The 16,158-nt window shown below is 39.4% G+C and overlaps 1 protein-coding gene across 19 annotated transcripts in view; it reads right to left on the reverse strand.

Annotated features, from left to right (window-relative positions):
• The window catches only part of LOC115138227 (collagen alpha-1(XXV) chain), a 176,684-nt gene that overhangs the window by 142,263 nt on the left and 18,263 nt on the right, over positions 1-16,158 (reverse strand). For 17 of the 19 annotated variants that reach the window (XM_065025573.1, XM_065025585.1, XM_065025586.1 and 14 more), the window contains exons 2-5: positions 11,915-11,941; positions 10,537-10,563; positions 4,570-4,641; positions 3,843-3,959 (exon numbers count right to left, since the gene is read on the reverse strand). In XM_065025573.1, the coding sequence (XP_064881645.1) occupies positions 3,843-3,959; positions 4,570-4,641 (189 nt within the window). In that variant the 5' untranslated portion in view covers positions 10,537-10,563; positions 11,915-11,941. Of the gene's footprint in view, positions 1-3,842; positions 3,960-4,569; positions 4,642-5,623; positions 5,684-10,536; positions 10,564-11,914; positions 11,942-16,158 lie in introns of all 19 variants that reach the window. The other 2 variants (XM_065025587.1, XM_065025588.1) reach the window with 2 other exon arrangements.

Raw genomic sequence — 16,158 nt, forward strand, 5'->3', positions numbered from 1 at the left:
TTTTTTTAATACATTTTAAGACATTTGGTTATGAAGATTTGGATTTGAAATGTGGGTTATGCAGATGGATGTTAGTGTTCAATACAGAGGCAAATTCATCAGTTTATCAATGATACAGTTTCTAGATAAAAATAAACAATCCACATCCTAATTAGGTGTCCATTCTTCCTTTTGCATCTGGTGGACTCTACTGTGAATAGCAATTGATTCAAATGAATAGTTCTTTATTGGTGCAGTTCTGGGCTTTATGTAGGTACGGCCATGTGACATCTGTCCGATTCGGCCCTATGTAGCTGGTTGGTGGCCATTGTGGAAAACTGGTGCCCTAGAGTGTAATAGGTTCAATCTGCAATGGCACTACAGCTAAACATCTTTATTTAGACATATTCTGGATTTTTGTAAAAGTTCTTAAAAGTGACAAAGTATAAAATGTCATAGTATATATATATCATTGGAATCAGTAGACTTCAGGTAGAACTTACATAACTTTTTAGAGTGTAAAAGATAACTTTATATTTAAAACACCACTGAATAAAATATCACAATTTCTCGATTTCTGATGGTTTCTGATATCCTTCCTGTTTGGCCCTGTCCGGGGGTGTCCTCGGATGGGGCCACAGTGTCTCCTGACCCCCCCTGTCTCAGCCTCCAGTATTTATGCTGCAGTAGTTTATGTGTCGGGAGCTGGGGTCAGTTTGTTATATCTGGAGTACTTCTCCTGTCCTATTCGGTGTCCTGTGTGAATCTAAGTGTGCGTTCTCTAATTCTCTCCTTCTCTCGTTCTTTCTCTCTCTCGGAGGACCTGAGCCCTAGGACCATGCCCCAGGACTACCTGACATGATGACTCCTTGCTGTCCCCAGTCCACCTGGCCATGCTGCTGTTCCAGTTTCAACTGACCTGAGCCCTAGGACCATGCCCCAGGACTACCTGACATGATGACTCCTTGCTGTCCCCAGTCCACCTGTCCATGCTGCTGCTCTAGTTTCAACTTCCACCTGACTGTGCTGCTGCTCCAGTTTCAACTGTTCTGCCTTATTATTATTCGACCATACTGGTCATTTATGAACATTCTTCCTAGGTTTTGGCCTTTCTAGGGAGTTTTTCCTAGCCACCGTGCTTCTACACCTGCATTGCTTGCTGTTTGGGGTTTTAGGCTGGGTTTCTGTACAGCACTTTGAGATATCAGCTGATGTACGAAGGGCTATATAAATACATTTGATTTGGTTTTTCATAATTGTTGCGATCATAAAGGCAATAAACAAAGGCCATATGGTTTTGGCCATGTAGACCCAACACAGGGGAAGCCATTACCTAAAACATACATGCAGGTAAAATGTATCTTCACCATTAAACTTTAGGGGGCGCTATAGACCAACCCAAGGCCCATCTGAAATGGTAGGTTTTGTGGTACATATCTATGGAGTTAGTTGATGAATTGGCATTTGTGGGGCAAATCTCATTCCAGTCATGGGACCGATATTACAGTGGTTCCTCCTATAAAAGTTGCGAGCTTACACCGCGGGATAACAGGTACCCAGACTTAGAGGTCATTGCTCCAGACCACCACAAGGGGTAGTTAGAGCACCCATTATGCATTTGGGTCCCAAGGTTTTTATATGACCAATCATTTTGAGTGGTTCCAATGACCAATTTGACGCTGGCCATCCGTCCCTAGTGACTTCAGCAAAGATGGCTGACAAAACATTACGGGGAAGAGGAATATGTTAGAGGAATATGTTAGTTCATGTAGAGACAAACGATTGTGCTTTTTTTTTTGTCATAAAGTTAATTTATGAAAATCGATACTTCAGCCATATCCAATACCAGGTGTATCAAACTAATTCATTGTAGCAAGCAGGGAGCAGGTTTCGAACCCTCAAATTCTAGCCCGAAGTCCAACACGCTATCGACTGTGCCCAAATCTATTAATTTGGGTTGGGGCCGATTGTGGCTAAAAACACTTTATCAATTGGGATCTTCAACGTGGAAAGGGGGAAAAGTATTATTATTAGTTTTTCACCAGCATAGCAGGATGGCTATTAGCTGAACAATAGACTATTCAACCTTTACTAAAGAATTGTCTAATAGCCGAGCTAGGTGTGACCCCCCCATTTTCAGGACTATCCATAAAAAGCAGCCGAAATGCGCAATAGGTTTCTAAAAAGAGGCTATTCATCCAATGTGTGGATGAAGTTCTTAAATTGGCACTGGGGAAAATATGAACTGCTACAAAAAAATATCCGCTAAAGCTAAAAAACACTCTCTAATGTTTACAACTATATATATTTTGAACTAGCGAAAAGTGGGAGATGCGGTCAAGAAACACTGGCATGTTTTATTTAGGAAGGGTTTTTTGTTTTTCATGGAATAGAAACACCATAATATTAATCAAATGAATTAAGCAAGTACCAGTCAAAAGTTTGGACACACCTACTCATTCGAAGATTTTTCTATATTTTTACTATTTTCTATATTGTAGAACAATAGTGAAAACATCAGTTAAGAACAAATTCCTATTCACAAGGACAGCCTACTTCTTCCTTCCCAATGAGGATTTGAACCCAGTCTCCCGCGTGCCCCGCATTCTGTCGTACAGACATGGCCTGCTCTCCCTTATGTAAGGAATTAGGCACTTTCCCATGTTTATTACAGTATGTATTGTAGACTGCACAGTAGCCTAATAAACAAATAAACACATTTAGTTAATAAAATTATGATAAAAAAATACTCTTTAAAAATGCAGAAGTTGATTTAGTTATGGATTCATAACGAATTACTATGGGAATAAATATCACTGATTTACAGAAATATTGGAACAAAGTTGTCTAATGAAGGCAAACAATTTAGAATCTTCGGATCCTGTAGCCTACTCCCAACAATCATGTTGTACATTGCCATCTTTTCCAATCCATCCTAACGGAAACGCTAAGGGTTTTGTATTTTGTTTTTCTCTGAATAGAAACACCATAATATGAATCAACTTAATTAAGCCAAATTTCTTAAAATCAATCCCATATACTATGTTATTACAAAAAAGGTTTTAAAAATTCTCTGGTAATGCCAATACGGAATACTATCAAATGCTTCTCAAAGATGCCCTCTGGTGGTCAAACTAGCAATAACTTGCAGTAACAGAAAAAATGGCTGAGAATTTAATGACGTGCTACAGAATTATGCGGTAGCGTGTGAAAAATGCAAATTTCGGTCACATGACTTGAATGGGATTTGTGCCACAAATTCTAAAATATTACTATTTGGGAACAGTGTCAGGGAAACTAAACCAAAGCATGGATTACTGTCATACCTTGCCCATAGACTGCTTACACGGTAAGGAAAACAAAATGTAAGTCTGTAATTTTGGCTAACTATCCCTTTAAAGACATGTCAATTTCATATTTAAGACCAACCAAAAGCTGATCTTAGTGGCAAGGCAGTTGGTTATGGCATTGCTTTTGCCAGCGGAAGAGCACAGTAGCCAAATCAGTAGCCTATCACCAATGTTTTATTCAAATATAAACTTTTGGAGCAGCAAAACAGTCAACATTTATATTGGATAATTTTTTGTCCAGCTTCTGTGAAAGATTATGTGCGATGCCCATTGAATAAAACATGTCAGTGACTGTAGAAAGCCCGTTAAGAAACATGAAGTTATTAATAAAAAGACTGCTTATTGTTTTTCATTCATCATTTTGTTTTAAAAATGCATCTTCCACTTTCCTCTGATATATGGGCAATCAGAAGCAATTTCGTTTGTGTTACATTCATTAAAGGGGTTTCCCCTTTATGCCATTTCACAGGCCAAGGACTGTACTGTACTGTACCCATACAATACTGTACTCACCGGCAGACCTGGCACTCCCCGGGGCCCATCCTTGCCTGTGTCCCCTGGTGGCCCTCGGGGGCCAGGGGGACCTGGGGGTCCAGGAGGCCCTGGTGGACCTGCCGAACCCTGATCTCCCTATAGAGCAATGCAACAAGTCAAATCATTACATTAAATGGCTTCAAACCTTTAGATAAAAAATGAAGACATCAGTAGAGCAATCATTAGAAATAATAGTGAAATGAGTAGTCGGTTGGACATGGAAAACCTCCATAGGGAACATGAAGGGAAGTTTGAAACTCTTACTTTAGTGTATCAGATGTTAAGTTAATAACACTGGAGTAGTACTTTAGAAATTAATAAATAAATGTACTAACATTTTCTAACTGGTCTATATCTGAAATGTTGTTTAAAATAATTGCTACTTGGAGTATTCCCAATTAGAATTTCCCAGTTCAATTAACACATTTGACTACACTAAGCTTTGACAAACAGCAATAGTAAGTGTCAAATTTTCATTAAGATGAATCTAAAACATTCTGAAAATTCATTCTTTAGTTACAAGTGGCAATGTATGAAGATCATTACTAAATGTATGCTTCTAGAATTTCCTCTAATATGACAGAATGGGTGCTTCTGATAGGTCCAACTAAATGCTGGCATGCAAACTGAGGAATGAACAAGGAGAAGTTGTCAGGTGATAAACCCCTTCGGAGGAAAGATAAAGACGAGCAAGGACAGCCACTACCTTAATAAGCCGCCGCTTTATGAGCTGCTGGTCAGCAGAAAGAAAGCCATGATTGATCTTAGGGAAGACCATCTGAGCGAGCAGGTGTGTGAGGTCAAGAAGTCGAAGTTCAGAGGTAAGTGAGGTTGGAGGAGGATGAGGTCCCAGAAGAAAAAGAGGAAAGAGTCAAAGGGCAAAACATAGATTTTGATTAGATGTTGCGTCACAAGACCCAACTAAGCGCCTTCATAAATGGGGAGAAATCCACACTTTTCCACCACAGTGGCTTTGGAAGTCTGGACTTAATTTTGGAGCCAGAGCACATAATTACCACCTCAGGGATGCTGGGACGCCACACTGGGCTCGCAGATCCTGGAAAAATGGGGATTCCTCCTCTGCGGAGGTGCTGACAGTAGTGCTCAGTGCCAAGCCAGACCCCCGGAGGTGGACACACCGAAAAGCTGCATGGTTGACCTTCTGAAGGTACATTTTTTACGCAGTGTTTTTTAAGTTGGGCAAGTATCTCTGGCGCTGTCCATTGGTATTATCTCAAATGATCCATTACTAGAAATACCTAAATATATTGGAGTTGAACTTGTGTGATTGAAATATGGAAATCATACAGTTGAGGAGATACAGTATATTAAGCACTAAATAGCCCACTGAAAATTATACCTTGCATTTAGAGATTTGGGGTGAACCATGGGTATGGGATTTAAAAACATTTTGCCACTTTGGTTTATTGTTGAATGTTCCTTGCTAAGTTCCTTCCATTCATTCAGCATCAATGGACATTAGCAAGACCATGTCTTGGTTAGAAAAAGTACAATTCTGGTCGTAATCAACTACACATTACTGGGTTATAAAAAGCTACCTTGGATTTCAAATGGGGCCCTGGCATTTTGCATGAAAAAGAATCCCCTCGGGACTTGGTGGCACTGAGTGGACGATTATGGCCCTGATTAACTACTGTGCCTGGCCCTGGTCTGTCATTGGGGCCAGAAGTAAAGGCTCATTCTTTCTCAGTGTGTGTCATCCAGGGGTCAGACTGAGCAGCTAGGCCACACCAACAAACCTTGACAGTCAGGATCTGATTGCTGTGCAAAGCAGCCAGTGTACGGAGACCAGGCAATCCCTAAAAGGACATACAGCACAAGATTGCTCAACACAGACAAAACATAGAGCTCCAGACACAACACAATCAAAGTTATGAAAACATCCATAACAGCGGAGTAGTCAAGTTATCTGTTCCACATTTCACTGACTTCAACAGACCATGAAAAAGTTAATGGCTAATTGTTTTGTCTCCCCAATATTTAAAAAAATGTAATAATGGACTTAAATGTTTCATTTATCTCTGTAAGACACTGAAAACCAGTTTGAGGATATTTTAATTACACTGTAAGGATTTGTACTACATGCCAACAACATCAAATGTTATTTTGAAGCAATTAACTTTAATGATTGTCTTTATTGAGTGCCAAACACCTGTCAATGCAATTGCCACCCAAAATGATTTGTCAATGGACAAAGTCCAGGTCTTTTTTCAAACCAAATATTTTTTATTTTACCATATTGAACCTTTTTTAATTATACCATATTTAATTTTTATTTACCATATCATGGAATCCAAATGTAACCTATATAATCACTTGATTCCAAATGTACGCAAAGGGTTCAATGTGGCTTGTTTCTCTTTCTCTAGTTGGATCAGTAACACACCTAAGACATAGGTTGGGAATGCCAGCAAAGCAAAACATTAAGTTGTTAAGAGTGTTTGTATCAAAGGGGAAAAAATACTTTCTATGGAAATTCAATCAAATATTCAAACCAAATTGCTTTGCTTCATAACAGCTCTGACACAATCTTGAAAAGTGAACAATGAAGATATGACATGCTTCACTTGTGCTGCCTCTTTGGGCTAGAGTATCTTAGATTCATGAATGATTCGATACATTTGCCGGGAGACAGTGGGACTTAGCATTGATCCCCCACCTTTTACGTGATGCCAAAGGTCTGTGTAAGCTCTCATTATACACTGCTGACTTGGCCAGAGTCTAGCACTGTCAAGCTCATTGACACTATCTGTGTTCAAACCAAGTCTCCTTGTTGTGGGACAATAAATCATCATCTGACTTCAGAGTCAGCCAAAAACTGCAATTTTCTTCAATGCATCAAATCCACTCACATTATATGTGGGACAGTGCACTCGCCACATTGTACTGTGACTGCATTCATGGATATTTGTGACAATGGTAATGACATTGGTGGTTGACTGATATTCCCAACCATTTGCTAATCACTTTTTGTATTTCTCTCTGAATAGGATGTTGAATATTTCGTAGAGTAACATTACCATGTATTTGCCTACAGCAGGATGATTGCAGTTGTAGTAAGCAAAATAACTGATATGGAGAGAATTATCTCCACAATGAGATGGGTGCAGACAGCAGGCTGTTAGCCAGCCTGCTAGTTTAGAGGTGTCTGCCACTATGACAGTCAGTGTAGTCAGCTCAGCTATCCCTATTCAGACCATGTCTGTGCCTCGATCTAGGTCAGGCAAAACTAAACATAGCGGTGTTCACCTTAGCAATCTCACTGGAATAAAAGACCTCCTCCATTCCTGTCATTATTGAAAGAAACTGTCATAATATCTCACATCTCAAAATAAGACGACGTAATGTTAGATCCCTCTACTTCCAAGGTAGTCATATTCAATGAACTAATCACTGATTATAACCTTGATGTAATTGGCCTGACTGGAAATGTACTGTGTTAAATGAGGCCTCTCCTCTTGGTTAGACTAGTGTCCATATCCCTTGCGCATCCCACAAAGGTGGAGGTGTTGATAAGATTTAGGACAGCAAATTTCAATTAACGAAAGAAATGACAGCATTTTTGTCTTTGGAGCATCTAGTCATGAAATCAATGCAGCCTAATCAATCACTTTTTATAGATACTGTTTACAGGCCTCCAGGCCCTTATACAGAGTTCCTCAATGATTTCCCTGAATTCCTATCGGACCTCGTAGTCATGGCAGATAATTTTAACATTTCTGGTGACTTCAATATTCACATGGAAAAGTCCACAGACCACTCAAAAAGGCTTTCGAAGGCATCATTGACTCAGTGGCTTTTGAACAAACATGTCTCCTGACCTACGCATTGCCACGGTCATAGCCTGGATCTAGTTTGGTCCCATAGAATAAATATTGAAAATATTTATTTACAGAAAATACCCGAGCCCTGAAGCAAGCTTCCAGTGAAATTGGAACGGAAATGGCCCTCCACCAACCTGAAAGTCTTCCAACTAGCTTGGAAAGACAGGGCAGTGCAGTATCGAAGTGCCCTCACTGCTGCTCGATCAGCCTACTTTTTAAACCTGATTGAGGAGAATAAAAAATAAAAAAATGTATTTTTGATATTGTTGCAAAGCAGCATTCCCCAAGTGAGGATGGCCTTCACCTCAGCAGTGATGAATTCATGAACTTCTTCGCCGAAAAGGTCATTATCATTAGAAAGCAAATTACCACAAATTATTTATCCAAAACTCAGTTGTCCTAAGTCTGCACACAACTGCCAGGATTTAGGATCAATGGAGACACTCAAGTTTTTTAATCCCGTATCTCTAGACACATTCCCAAAATAGCCTCAACAACTTCCAGCTGTCTACTGGAAGCAAATTACGGACTCCTCTCTTGAATCTGAATCTACCGAGTTTCAAACTGCCTCTGGAAGCAACATCAGCACAATAACTGTTTGTTGGAAACTCCATGAAATGCAACCACACACAAACCTAAGATCACTAGGATGGAAACACCACTCCAGCCGACGCTTGGAATTGCGCACGGTGTTCTTACGTGAACAGTTGTGCTGACGTTGCTTCTGGAGGCAGTTTGAGTGTGTTGCAAATGGGACAGCGGTCAATTCTGTGCGCTTGTGTGGCCTACCACTTCGCAGCTGAGCCGTTGTTGCTCCTAGACATTTCCACTTCACAATAACAGCACAGTTAACTGGGGCAGCTCTAGCAGGGCAGACATTTGATGAACTGACTTGTTGGAAAGGTGGCATCCTATGACTGCCACGTTGAAAGTAAAAATATATATTTTTTCTCTATAATACTACTACCACCTAGCAATTTGATGAAGTAGGCTTTAGCTAGCCCAGATAGGTTCCCAATCTCCCACCCTCATAACTAACAAAAAAATAAACCATTTCAGGCTATCAATCAAGTAGCTAGATTGTCTAATTATCTTAGCTGGCATGTCAGCTGGCAAGGTTGGTAGACTTTAGAAAAGCAAGCAGAAACGAAATAAGACTCAAATTCCTTTCAATCTTTTACCCAGATTATAGCAGAGATGCAGATAACCATATTTTGTTTCTTTAAAACAAGAACCACCAGTCAGGAGGATACAGGCAGCTTAAGAGTTATGCTTCAATTTTTTTTTTTTACATAGAATTAAGCAATCATTATGGCTCTAGATTGCATTAAAAAACTGTTTCAGGTCTTTGAAAAATTCAAAATTCTCCAACCCCCCAGTAATCCTCATGTACTTTGTGCCCCTCAGATTTTTGGGGTGCATGACACCCCTGGATATCATAGTCGAAGACCAGAATGAATATCAACTGAATGATTTGTTTTCTGCTATTTAATGAAAGGCATGACCTATTCCTGTAACATAAGCCAATTTTAATTATTAACATCTTAACTTATCAACATGCTTTTTGAAGGAAAGCCTATCATCAATCCAGAATCCTAGATATTTATAAGCTGGGAAATGATCACTGTGGACACCATCCAATGTATGTATGCATAAATCATCAGATACATTTGTATGTGATTTGCAAAATAACATATACTTGGTTTTACCTGCATTAACTACCAATGTCAGTTCAACAAAGGCTTTCTGCAAGGCAATAAAGCCAGACTGAAGCTTTGAAATAGCCTGGTCAGCTGTGGGGGCAATAGCATACACAGTAGTACCATCTGCAACAGTACAAGTGAAAGTTACTTTTTTTTTTACAGATAAAACAATATTGTTAACGTAAAAAGATCCAGACAAAGAATCAATCACTGTATCAAAGGGTGTCCAAAAAAAATGATTTAACACCATCAGTAAATACACACTGCACTCTGTCCGTTAAATCATTTTCAAATCAGCTACACGCCAATTGAAGAAAGCCACTGAATAAGTGATGAGTTTTCCACAGTGTCAATAGCCTTAGACAGCTTTATAAAAAAGGGCAGCACAGTATTTATTCCTTTCCATACAATTAATAATGTTGTTTAAATCCATAGAGGTAGCAGACATGGTGCTATGACCATGATGAACAGTTAGACTAAATTTAGTTTTTAAAAATGATCTAAGTTGAGTATTTACCAATAATTCTAAGATTTTAGCAAGAGTTTGAAAATGTGGCGATAATTATTTAGGTCACCACCTTTATGAAGGGGGAGTATATGGGCCGCATTCTAGACCCTATGGATGGAACCAGAAACCACCTTCAGGTTAAACATGTGTTAAAGGACAACTCCACCACTTTTAACATTTGGGTTGTTATTTTGAAGAATTAAGTGGTGTCCTACACAGTTTTAGTGTAATTCTATGACTTAATGTCTATTGACTGTTTAGTGATGAGCAAAATGGGAAATTGCTTCTCTGTCATGTTTTCAAGTAGGCTCCCTGAGATGAATAATACAAAAAATGATGGACAGTCGTTTTCAGCAACCTATATAACATAACCCGTCTTTGGTTTTGATCATATTGGAACTCCCTGCTACAGTATACAGTATGTTGCTCTGGTTGTCTTTGCAAAAAAAGTGTTAAAACTACCCTTGGAATCCCATGCAAAAACCGTATTCCTGGAATCTCATATATTTTGCCCACTACTTCGGCGAGGGAGAAATACAGTCACACAAAGTCACATTCAACACAAAGTCACATTCAACAGCCAATCAGAAAATGACAAGAAGGAGCAAACCACATACCCGCGGTCCTTGGTCGCCTTGATCCCCCTGCAAAGGGGCAGAAAGAATTGGTCTTGAAATACATCAACCAGACACACACACAAAGAAAAAATAATATAGTCAGCCTCAAATATTATGGTTGATAGTAAAATCACTTATGATAACACAGACTGACGTGAATAGGGGAAGGGGGAGTGTTCATTGATCATAGAGTAAAATTAATACATGACCAATCTCTTTATACCTCACCACACATTTAAGACGTTGCCAATTCTTAGTCAAATTTTTGACTGGCACATCCTCAGACGGTGTACTTTAATTCAACTTGGGTGGGTGATTTAACACAGTTGCTGTTTCAACATTGAACAGAAATAGGCTGAAGTTGAACGAGGCCAAACAAAATGCAAGTGTATCCAATTACCAACTGTCAGTTAGCTACACTAGTATAAACCTCAACTTTTGAATGACCCATTCTGCATTTCTGTTATTTACTGTAAGTGTTGTGCCCTGATCCCATAGGGCGGCGCACAATTGGCTCAGCGTCGTCCGGCTTAGGGGAGGGTTTGGCCGGGGTAGGCCATCATTGTAAATAAGTATTTGTTCTTAACTGACTTGCCTAGTTAAATAAAGCTTAAATAAAAATGATCGACAAACTATTTGTTGATGAGGTACATTGAGTTATTAGAGGGGTCTGACTGAACAGAAAGGATTGATAGTAAACAGAACTTTCACTAAACATGAATACCAGCAACTGTCAGTTAACTATCTCAAAAAAGAAAATAATATATACGCCCTGTTAGAGCCACACGGATGCTTTGCAATGCCTGCTAATCGAGTAAGACAGAGGAAAACCAGAGCAGCCTATTTCCATTGTGTGTGAATTAAGCATGGAACCTCAACCATTTTCATGGCTTTAATATTCCAAAACAAGGCGCATGGGTACATATTGGTCCCCAAGTTCAACAGACTTATAAAGATAGTGTGGTTATTTCTCATGGTCGGCTGCCATTTTATGGAGGGATGTTCAGCGAAGCATTTAAGCACTTCAGTTCGGGCCCTGGTGTTAAGTAATTAAGTCAGTGGATTTGTAAACGATGTGAATATTTAAATATTCACAACTAAGACTTGAGGTAGGTAGGACTTCAATTTTTAATGGGAACTTTAGAATACCATACAAAACTACATTATTTATGGACACATTTGATTAGGGAATAAAGTAAAGTCATACGTTAATGCTTTTGACCCCAAAATGTATTGTAAAAGGGTGGGAAGCCAAGGAATTTAGATCATGTCCATCCACTGCCAGAGAAATCAAAGAAAGTTAGCCCTTGGGAATTAATACATTAATTATGCATTTAACATATGAATAAAACATAGCTATACACATTTGTTTACCTACCTTGTCACCCTGAAGACCAGGAGGACCCTATTGGGCAGAAAAACATTAAATTAAAAAAGTAAAACATTTTATACATACATATTCATAGCATTACAAAAATGTACAGCCAAAGCATGCAACCTCAATGCAGAACAAGGCAATGTGCATAAATCCAGCAATATCCAACAAAGTTCTGACAAGTGGTATAGAGAAACTATATATGCTCTTCACAATGGGAACACTTACTTTTTACACAATTGCTTTGAAAGGTAAGTTCTACATTCCAAAGTCAGTCATTCAATGTATGAAAAGCTCCTGGGTGGGCCCTGTAAAAGGTAATGGGTGAACAGGATGCCTTCGTATTCTCAGGAATAGACCTAATGAGGTCACCCAGTGTTTTTCAACCGGTTTTGTTTCCAGGAACTGGCATGCTGGGGTTTCCCTCCTTTGAGCACCACGTACAGTAAAACTGGCATTTAAACTCTAATAAAATCAGTGTCAGCTCACTAACTGACCAACCGGTCAGCAACATTGTACCTACCGGAGGTTGAGAAACACTGTTCTAATGCAGTCCATGTCATTTATCGTCAGCCCATTGGTCAGTGCTTGATTGAGCTTGTGTGGCTTAATGGACTAATAGAATAGTCCCAAAATGATAAATCCCACCCTTCTGATGGAAGGCTAGATCAAACACTATAAGTACTTTTATTGTTTGATCTAGCCTTCCACAAGATGGGTGGAATTTATAATTTTCAAAAGTATTTGAACCCAGGTCGGCTGACTGTTGTAGTGGAATGCACATGTTGAACATTTTATCTGGCTCAAGAACATTGGTTGAGTTAAAGGATTGATGTGATTTTGTCGTCAAATAAGTATGTTTGTGGTTTAAAATTAAGGCAGCTTCAAGAAAATCATGACCAGTGAACTGTTCCATAATACCAAATCATCAAAGCTGCATGTTCGCAAGCACTAATGGATTTTGTCCAGACATGGCAAGATCTTCAGCTTAAGTATAAACTTCCGAAAAAATATGACTGGTTGTGCACTGACTGTAATAATCTGTAGATTGATTGTATAAAAATGTTGACCTGTGTTTGTGTTCTCACTGGCCCAGAATAGCAAGCCAACAGACACAGACTTTGTGGTGGTACATTAATCGCACCAATCAAACAGTCTGGAATGAAAGTGATCCAGAGATATATCAGCAGCCTTTCTCTTCAACCAACACTGTGCTAAGGAAATAGAGCTCAAACAGGGTCTTCACCCTTTCAGCCCTTCCACACCGTTCTGTTGTATGCAGGGCCCACTCTTTGAGTACAGTCGTCCCAGTCATTTTGGGTTAGTGGCAGCACCAATCGGATTAATCCCCAATGGTATTGAGAGGGAGGTGCCGGCTCAGGGGAACTGTAGTTTTTCTCACCTGTAGTTTTCCTAGCCCAAAACTTTATAGCTAAGACACACCAGTAGGATTGTCAAATGTTTACTTGGCACCTCTGAACAGAATGTCGGCAGTCACTCTTTTTGTGTTCACACAGCAAAAACCATGGAAGTCGTCAGCTACTCCTAACCAAAAGGTGGCAGTAGCGTTGTTTGGCAATGCAGATGTAATGTGTGTATTGCTTATGGTCTCGATTCCAAGCTATCTGCACTTATGTTGCTATTTGTAGAAAGCCCTTGTTAAAACTTCTTGGATATAGGGGGCGCTATTTTAATTTTTGGATGAAAAACGTTCCCGTTTTAAACAAGATATTTTGTCACGAAAAGATGCTCGACTATGCATATAAATGACAGCTTTGGAAAGAAAACACTGACGTTTCCAAAACTGCAAAGATATTGTCTGTGAGTGCCACAGAACTGATGTTACAGGCGAAACCCAGATAAAAATCCAATCAGGAAGTGCCGCATTTTTTTTAAACTGCCTCATCCCAATGACTCCTTATATGGCTGTGAAGGAGCTAGGAGTCAGCTTACGTTTTCCACGTTTCCCCCAAGGTGTCTACAGCATTGTGACGTATTTGTAGGCATATCATTGGAAGATTGACCATAAGAGACTACATCTACCAGGTGGTCGCTTGGTGTCCTGGAATTATTGCGTAATCTCCAGCTGCAGTATTTTTCCGTTTGCTTCTGATGAGAAGCCAACTGCCACCACTGATAGATTATCGAATAGATATGTGAAAAACACCTTGAGGATTGATTCTAAACAACGTTTGCCATGTTTCTGTCGATATTATGGAGCTAATTTGGAAAAAAGTTCGGCGTTGTAAGTGACTGCATTTTCCGGTCTTTTTCTTAGCCAAACGTGATGAACAAAACAGAGCTATTTCGTCTACACAAATAATCTTTTTGGAAAAAATGAACATTTGCTATCTAACTAAGAATCTCGTCATTGAAAACATCCGAAGTTCTTCAAAGGTTAATTTTATTTGAATGCTTTTCTTGTTTTTGTGAAAATGTTGCCTGCTGAATGCTAGGCTTAATGCTATGCTAGGCTATCAATACTCTTACACAAATGCTTCTGTAGCTTTGGTTGAAAAGCATATTTTGAAAATCTGAGATGACAGTGTTGTTAACAAAATGCTAAGCTTGTGTTTGAATATATTTATTTCATTTGCGATTTTCATGAATAGGAAACGTTGCGTTATGGTAATGAGCTTGAGGCTATGATTACGCTCCCGGATACGGGATTGCTCGACGCTAGAGGTTAATACTAACCAGAAGGGTGACAGTGAAATTACTATCTAACGAGATTACAAAGAAACAATTTAATTCACTCTCCATTATCCCATACTAGCTAACGTTAGCATATTCACAAGCTAGCACAACGCAGCTATCTAGTTAGCTAGCTAAGGACATGCACTAACTCGGCAGCTAACACAGGCAGCTGTTTCATGGAAATTAGATAATACATTGTGATTTAATTATGTCAATACTAGCTAGAGTGGTTAGCTAGCTTGGAATAACTATTTAGTGTTTCATGCATTGTGTCTGTAACGTAAACTCACTCACTTTTGTACATCGCCTTGGTCCGTACAATTGACCTTATTTTAGCACCCCAAAAACGTAATACTTTCAGATCAACTGTAATGTCAATACCATTGTAAAGCGCAATTTCTCCCCTTTCCAACAAAGTCAATGACATGCCCTCCAAGCTGCCCGTTTCTGTATGATTCAAGGCAATGAGCCCTGTCTGGTCTTTTTTTAAATGGCGGGTGGGGAAGAGAAACTAATGCGTGATAGTGAGAAGGAGAGATATCATGTGGAAGCATTGCTTTTTTTCACTTGATCTGTCCAACTTATCACATTATTGCCTAAAAAAAAAGTTTATATAATGTGTCATTACATACCTATTTGAAGGTTTGTGTTGAATTTGAATCGGGTTTTTAGGGCGGTGCTAAAGTGATCTTCAGAAGTAAAAATTGTCTTTTGAGAGTGATGATCGCTTGCAGTGACGACGCAAAAAAATGACCCAGTCACTGTCCATTTCTTGTTTTTAAACGATGAGAGGAGTGCTACACCTGGTGGAGAGATTGTAAGACAGAAATAGTTGCTTTACGCGTGCTGTACGTTACGGCATGACACGTCACGATGTAACGGAGGGTCAGTTCTCTACTTTTCTCCAAAACTATAGAGCCATTACCATGTCGATCAACGCTTGAATAGAAACATAGTTCACACCCTAGATTTTGAAGTCAACACAGTTGCTTCAGTCCCATTAGTTTTATTTGCAGCCTTGTTTGAACGTCGCGGTTGCGCACATTTGTACGGAATGGGGTGAGTTTACGTTACACTTAGCTAGCTACCATACAATAGCCTACATTGCATATGAAGTGTGACTGGTTCATCTATGGATGTACAGAGAAAATGCCCGCCTTTTTTGTTGGCTCCTCTACATGGGGGTTCATGCTCTCTGCTGGCTCAAAGTCAAGTTGTTGGCCACTGACAAGCACTGCAATTATACATTCATGCTTCCTTTTCTGGCCCCTCAAAGAGGCATAATATACAGGGAACATGGGTAGGTATTCTGACGTGAGATCTGTGCATCCAACTATGAGTAATTCAGTCATTTATTGATGTCAGATTTAAGAAAATACAACATTCAGTATTCAAATCTCAAGGCAGAATAATGCAGATGGTCTATGTGCTCAATTAAAATAATTGCCATTGCAACATCGAGCACGTTTATCCCCTGGGGAAACAGTGGGAAACACTGGTGTACTGTAGACCCTCAAGCCAGACATACAATACATTTCTGCCCCTGTTAT

The sequence above is a fragment of the Oncorhynchus nerka genome, linkage group LG12, assembly GCF_034236695.1.
Source record: "Oncorhynchus nerka isolate Pitt River linkage group LG12, Oner_Uvic_2.0, whole genome shotgun sequence".
NCBI lineage: Eukaryota > Metazoa > Chordata > Actinopteri > Salmoniformes > Salmonidae > Oncorhynchus > Oncorhynchus nerka.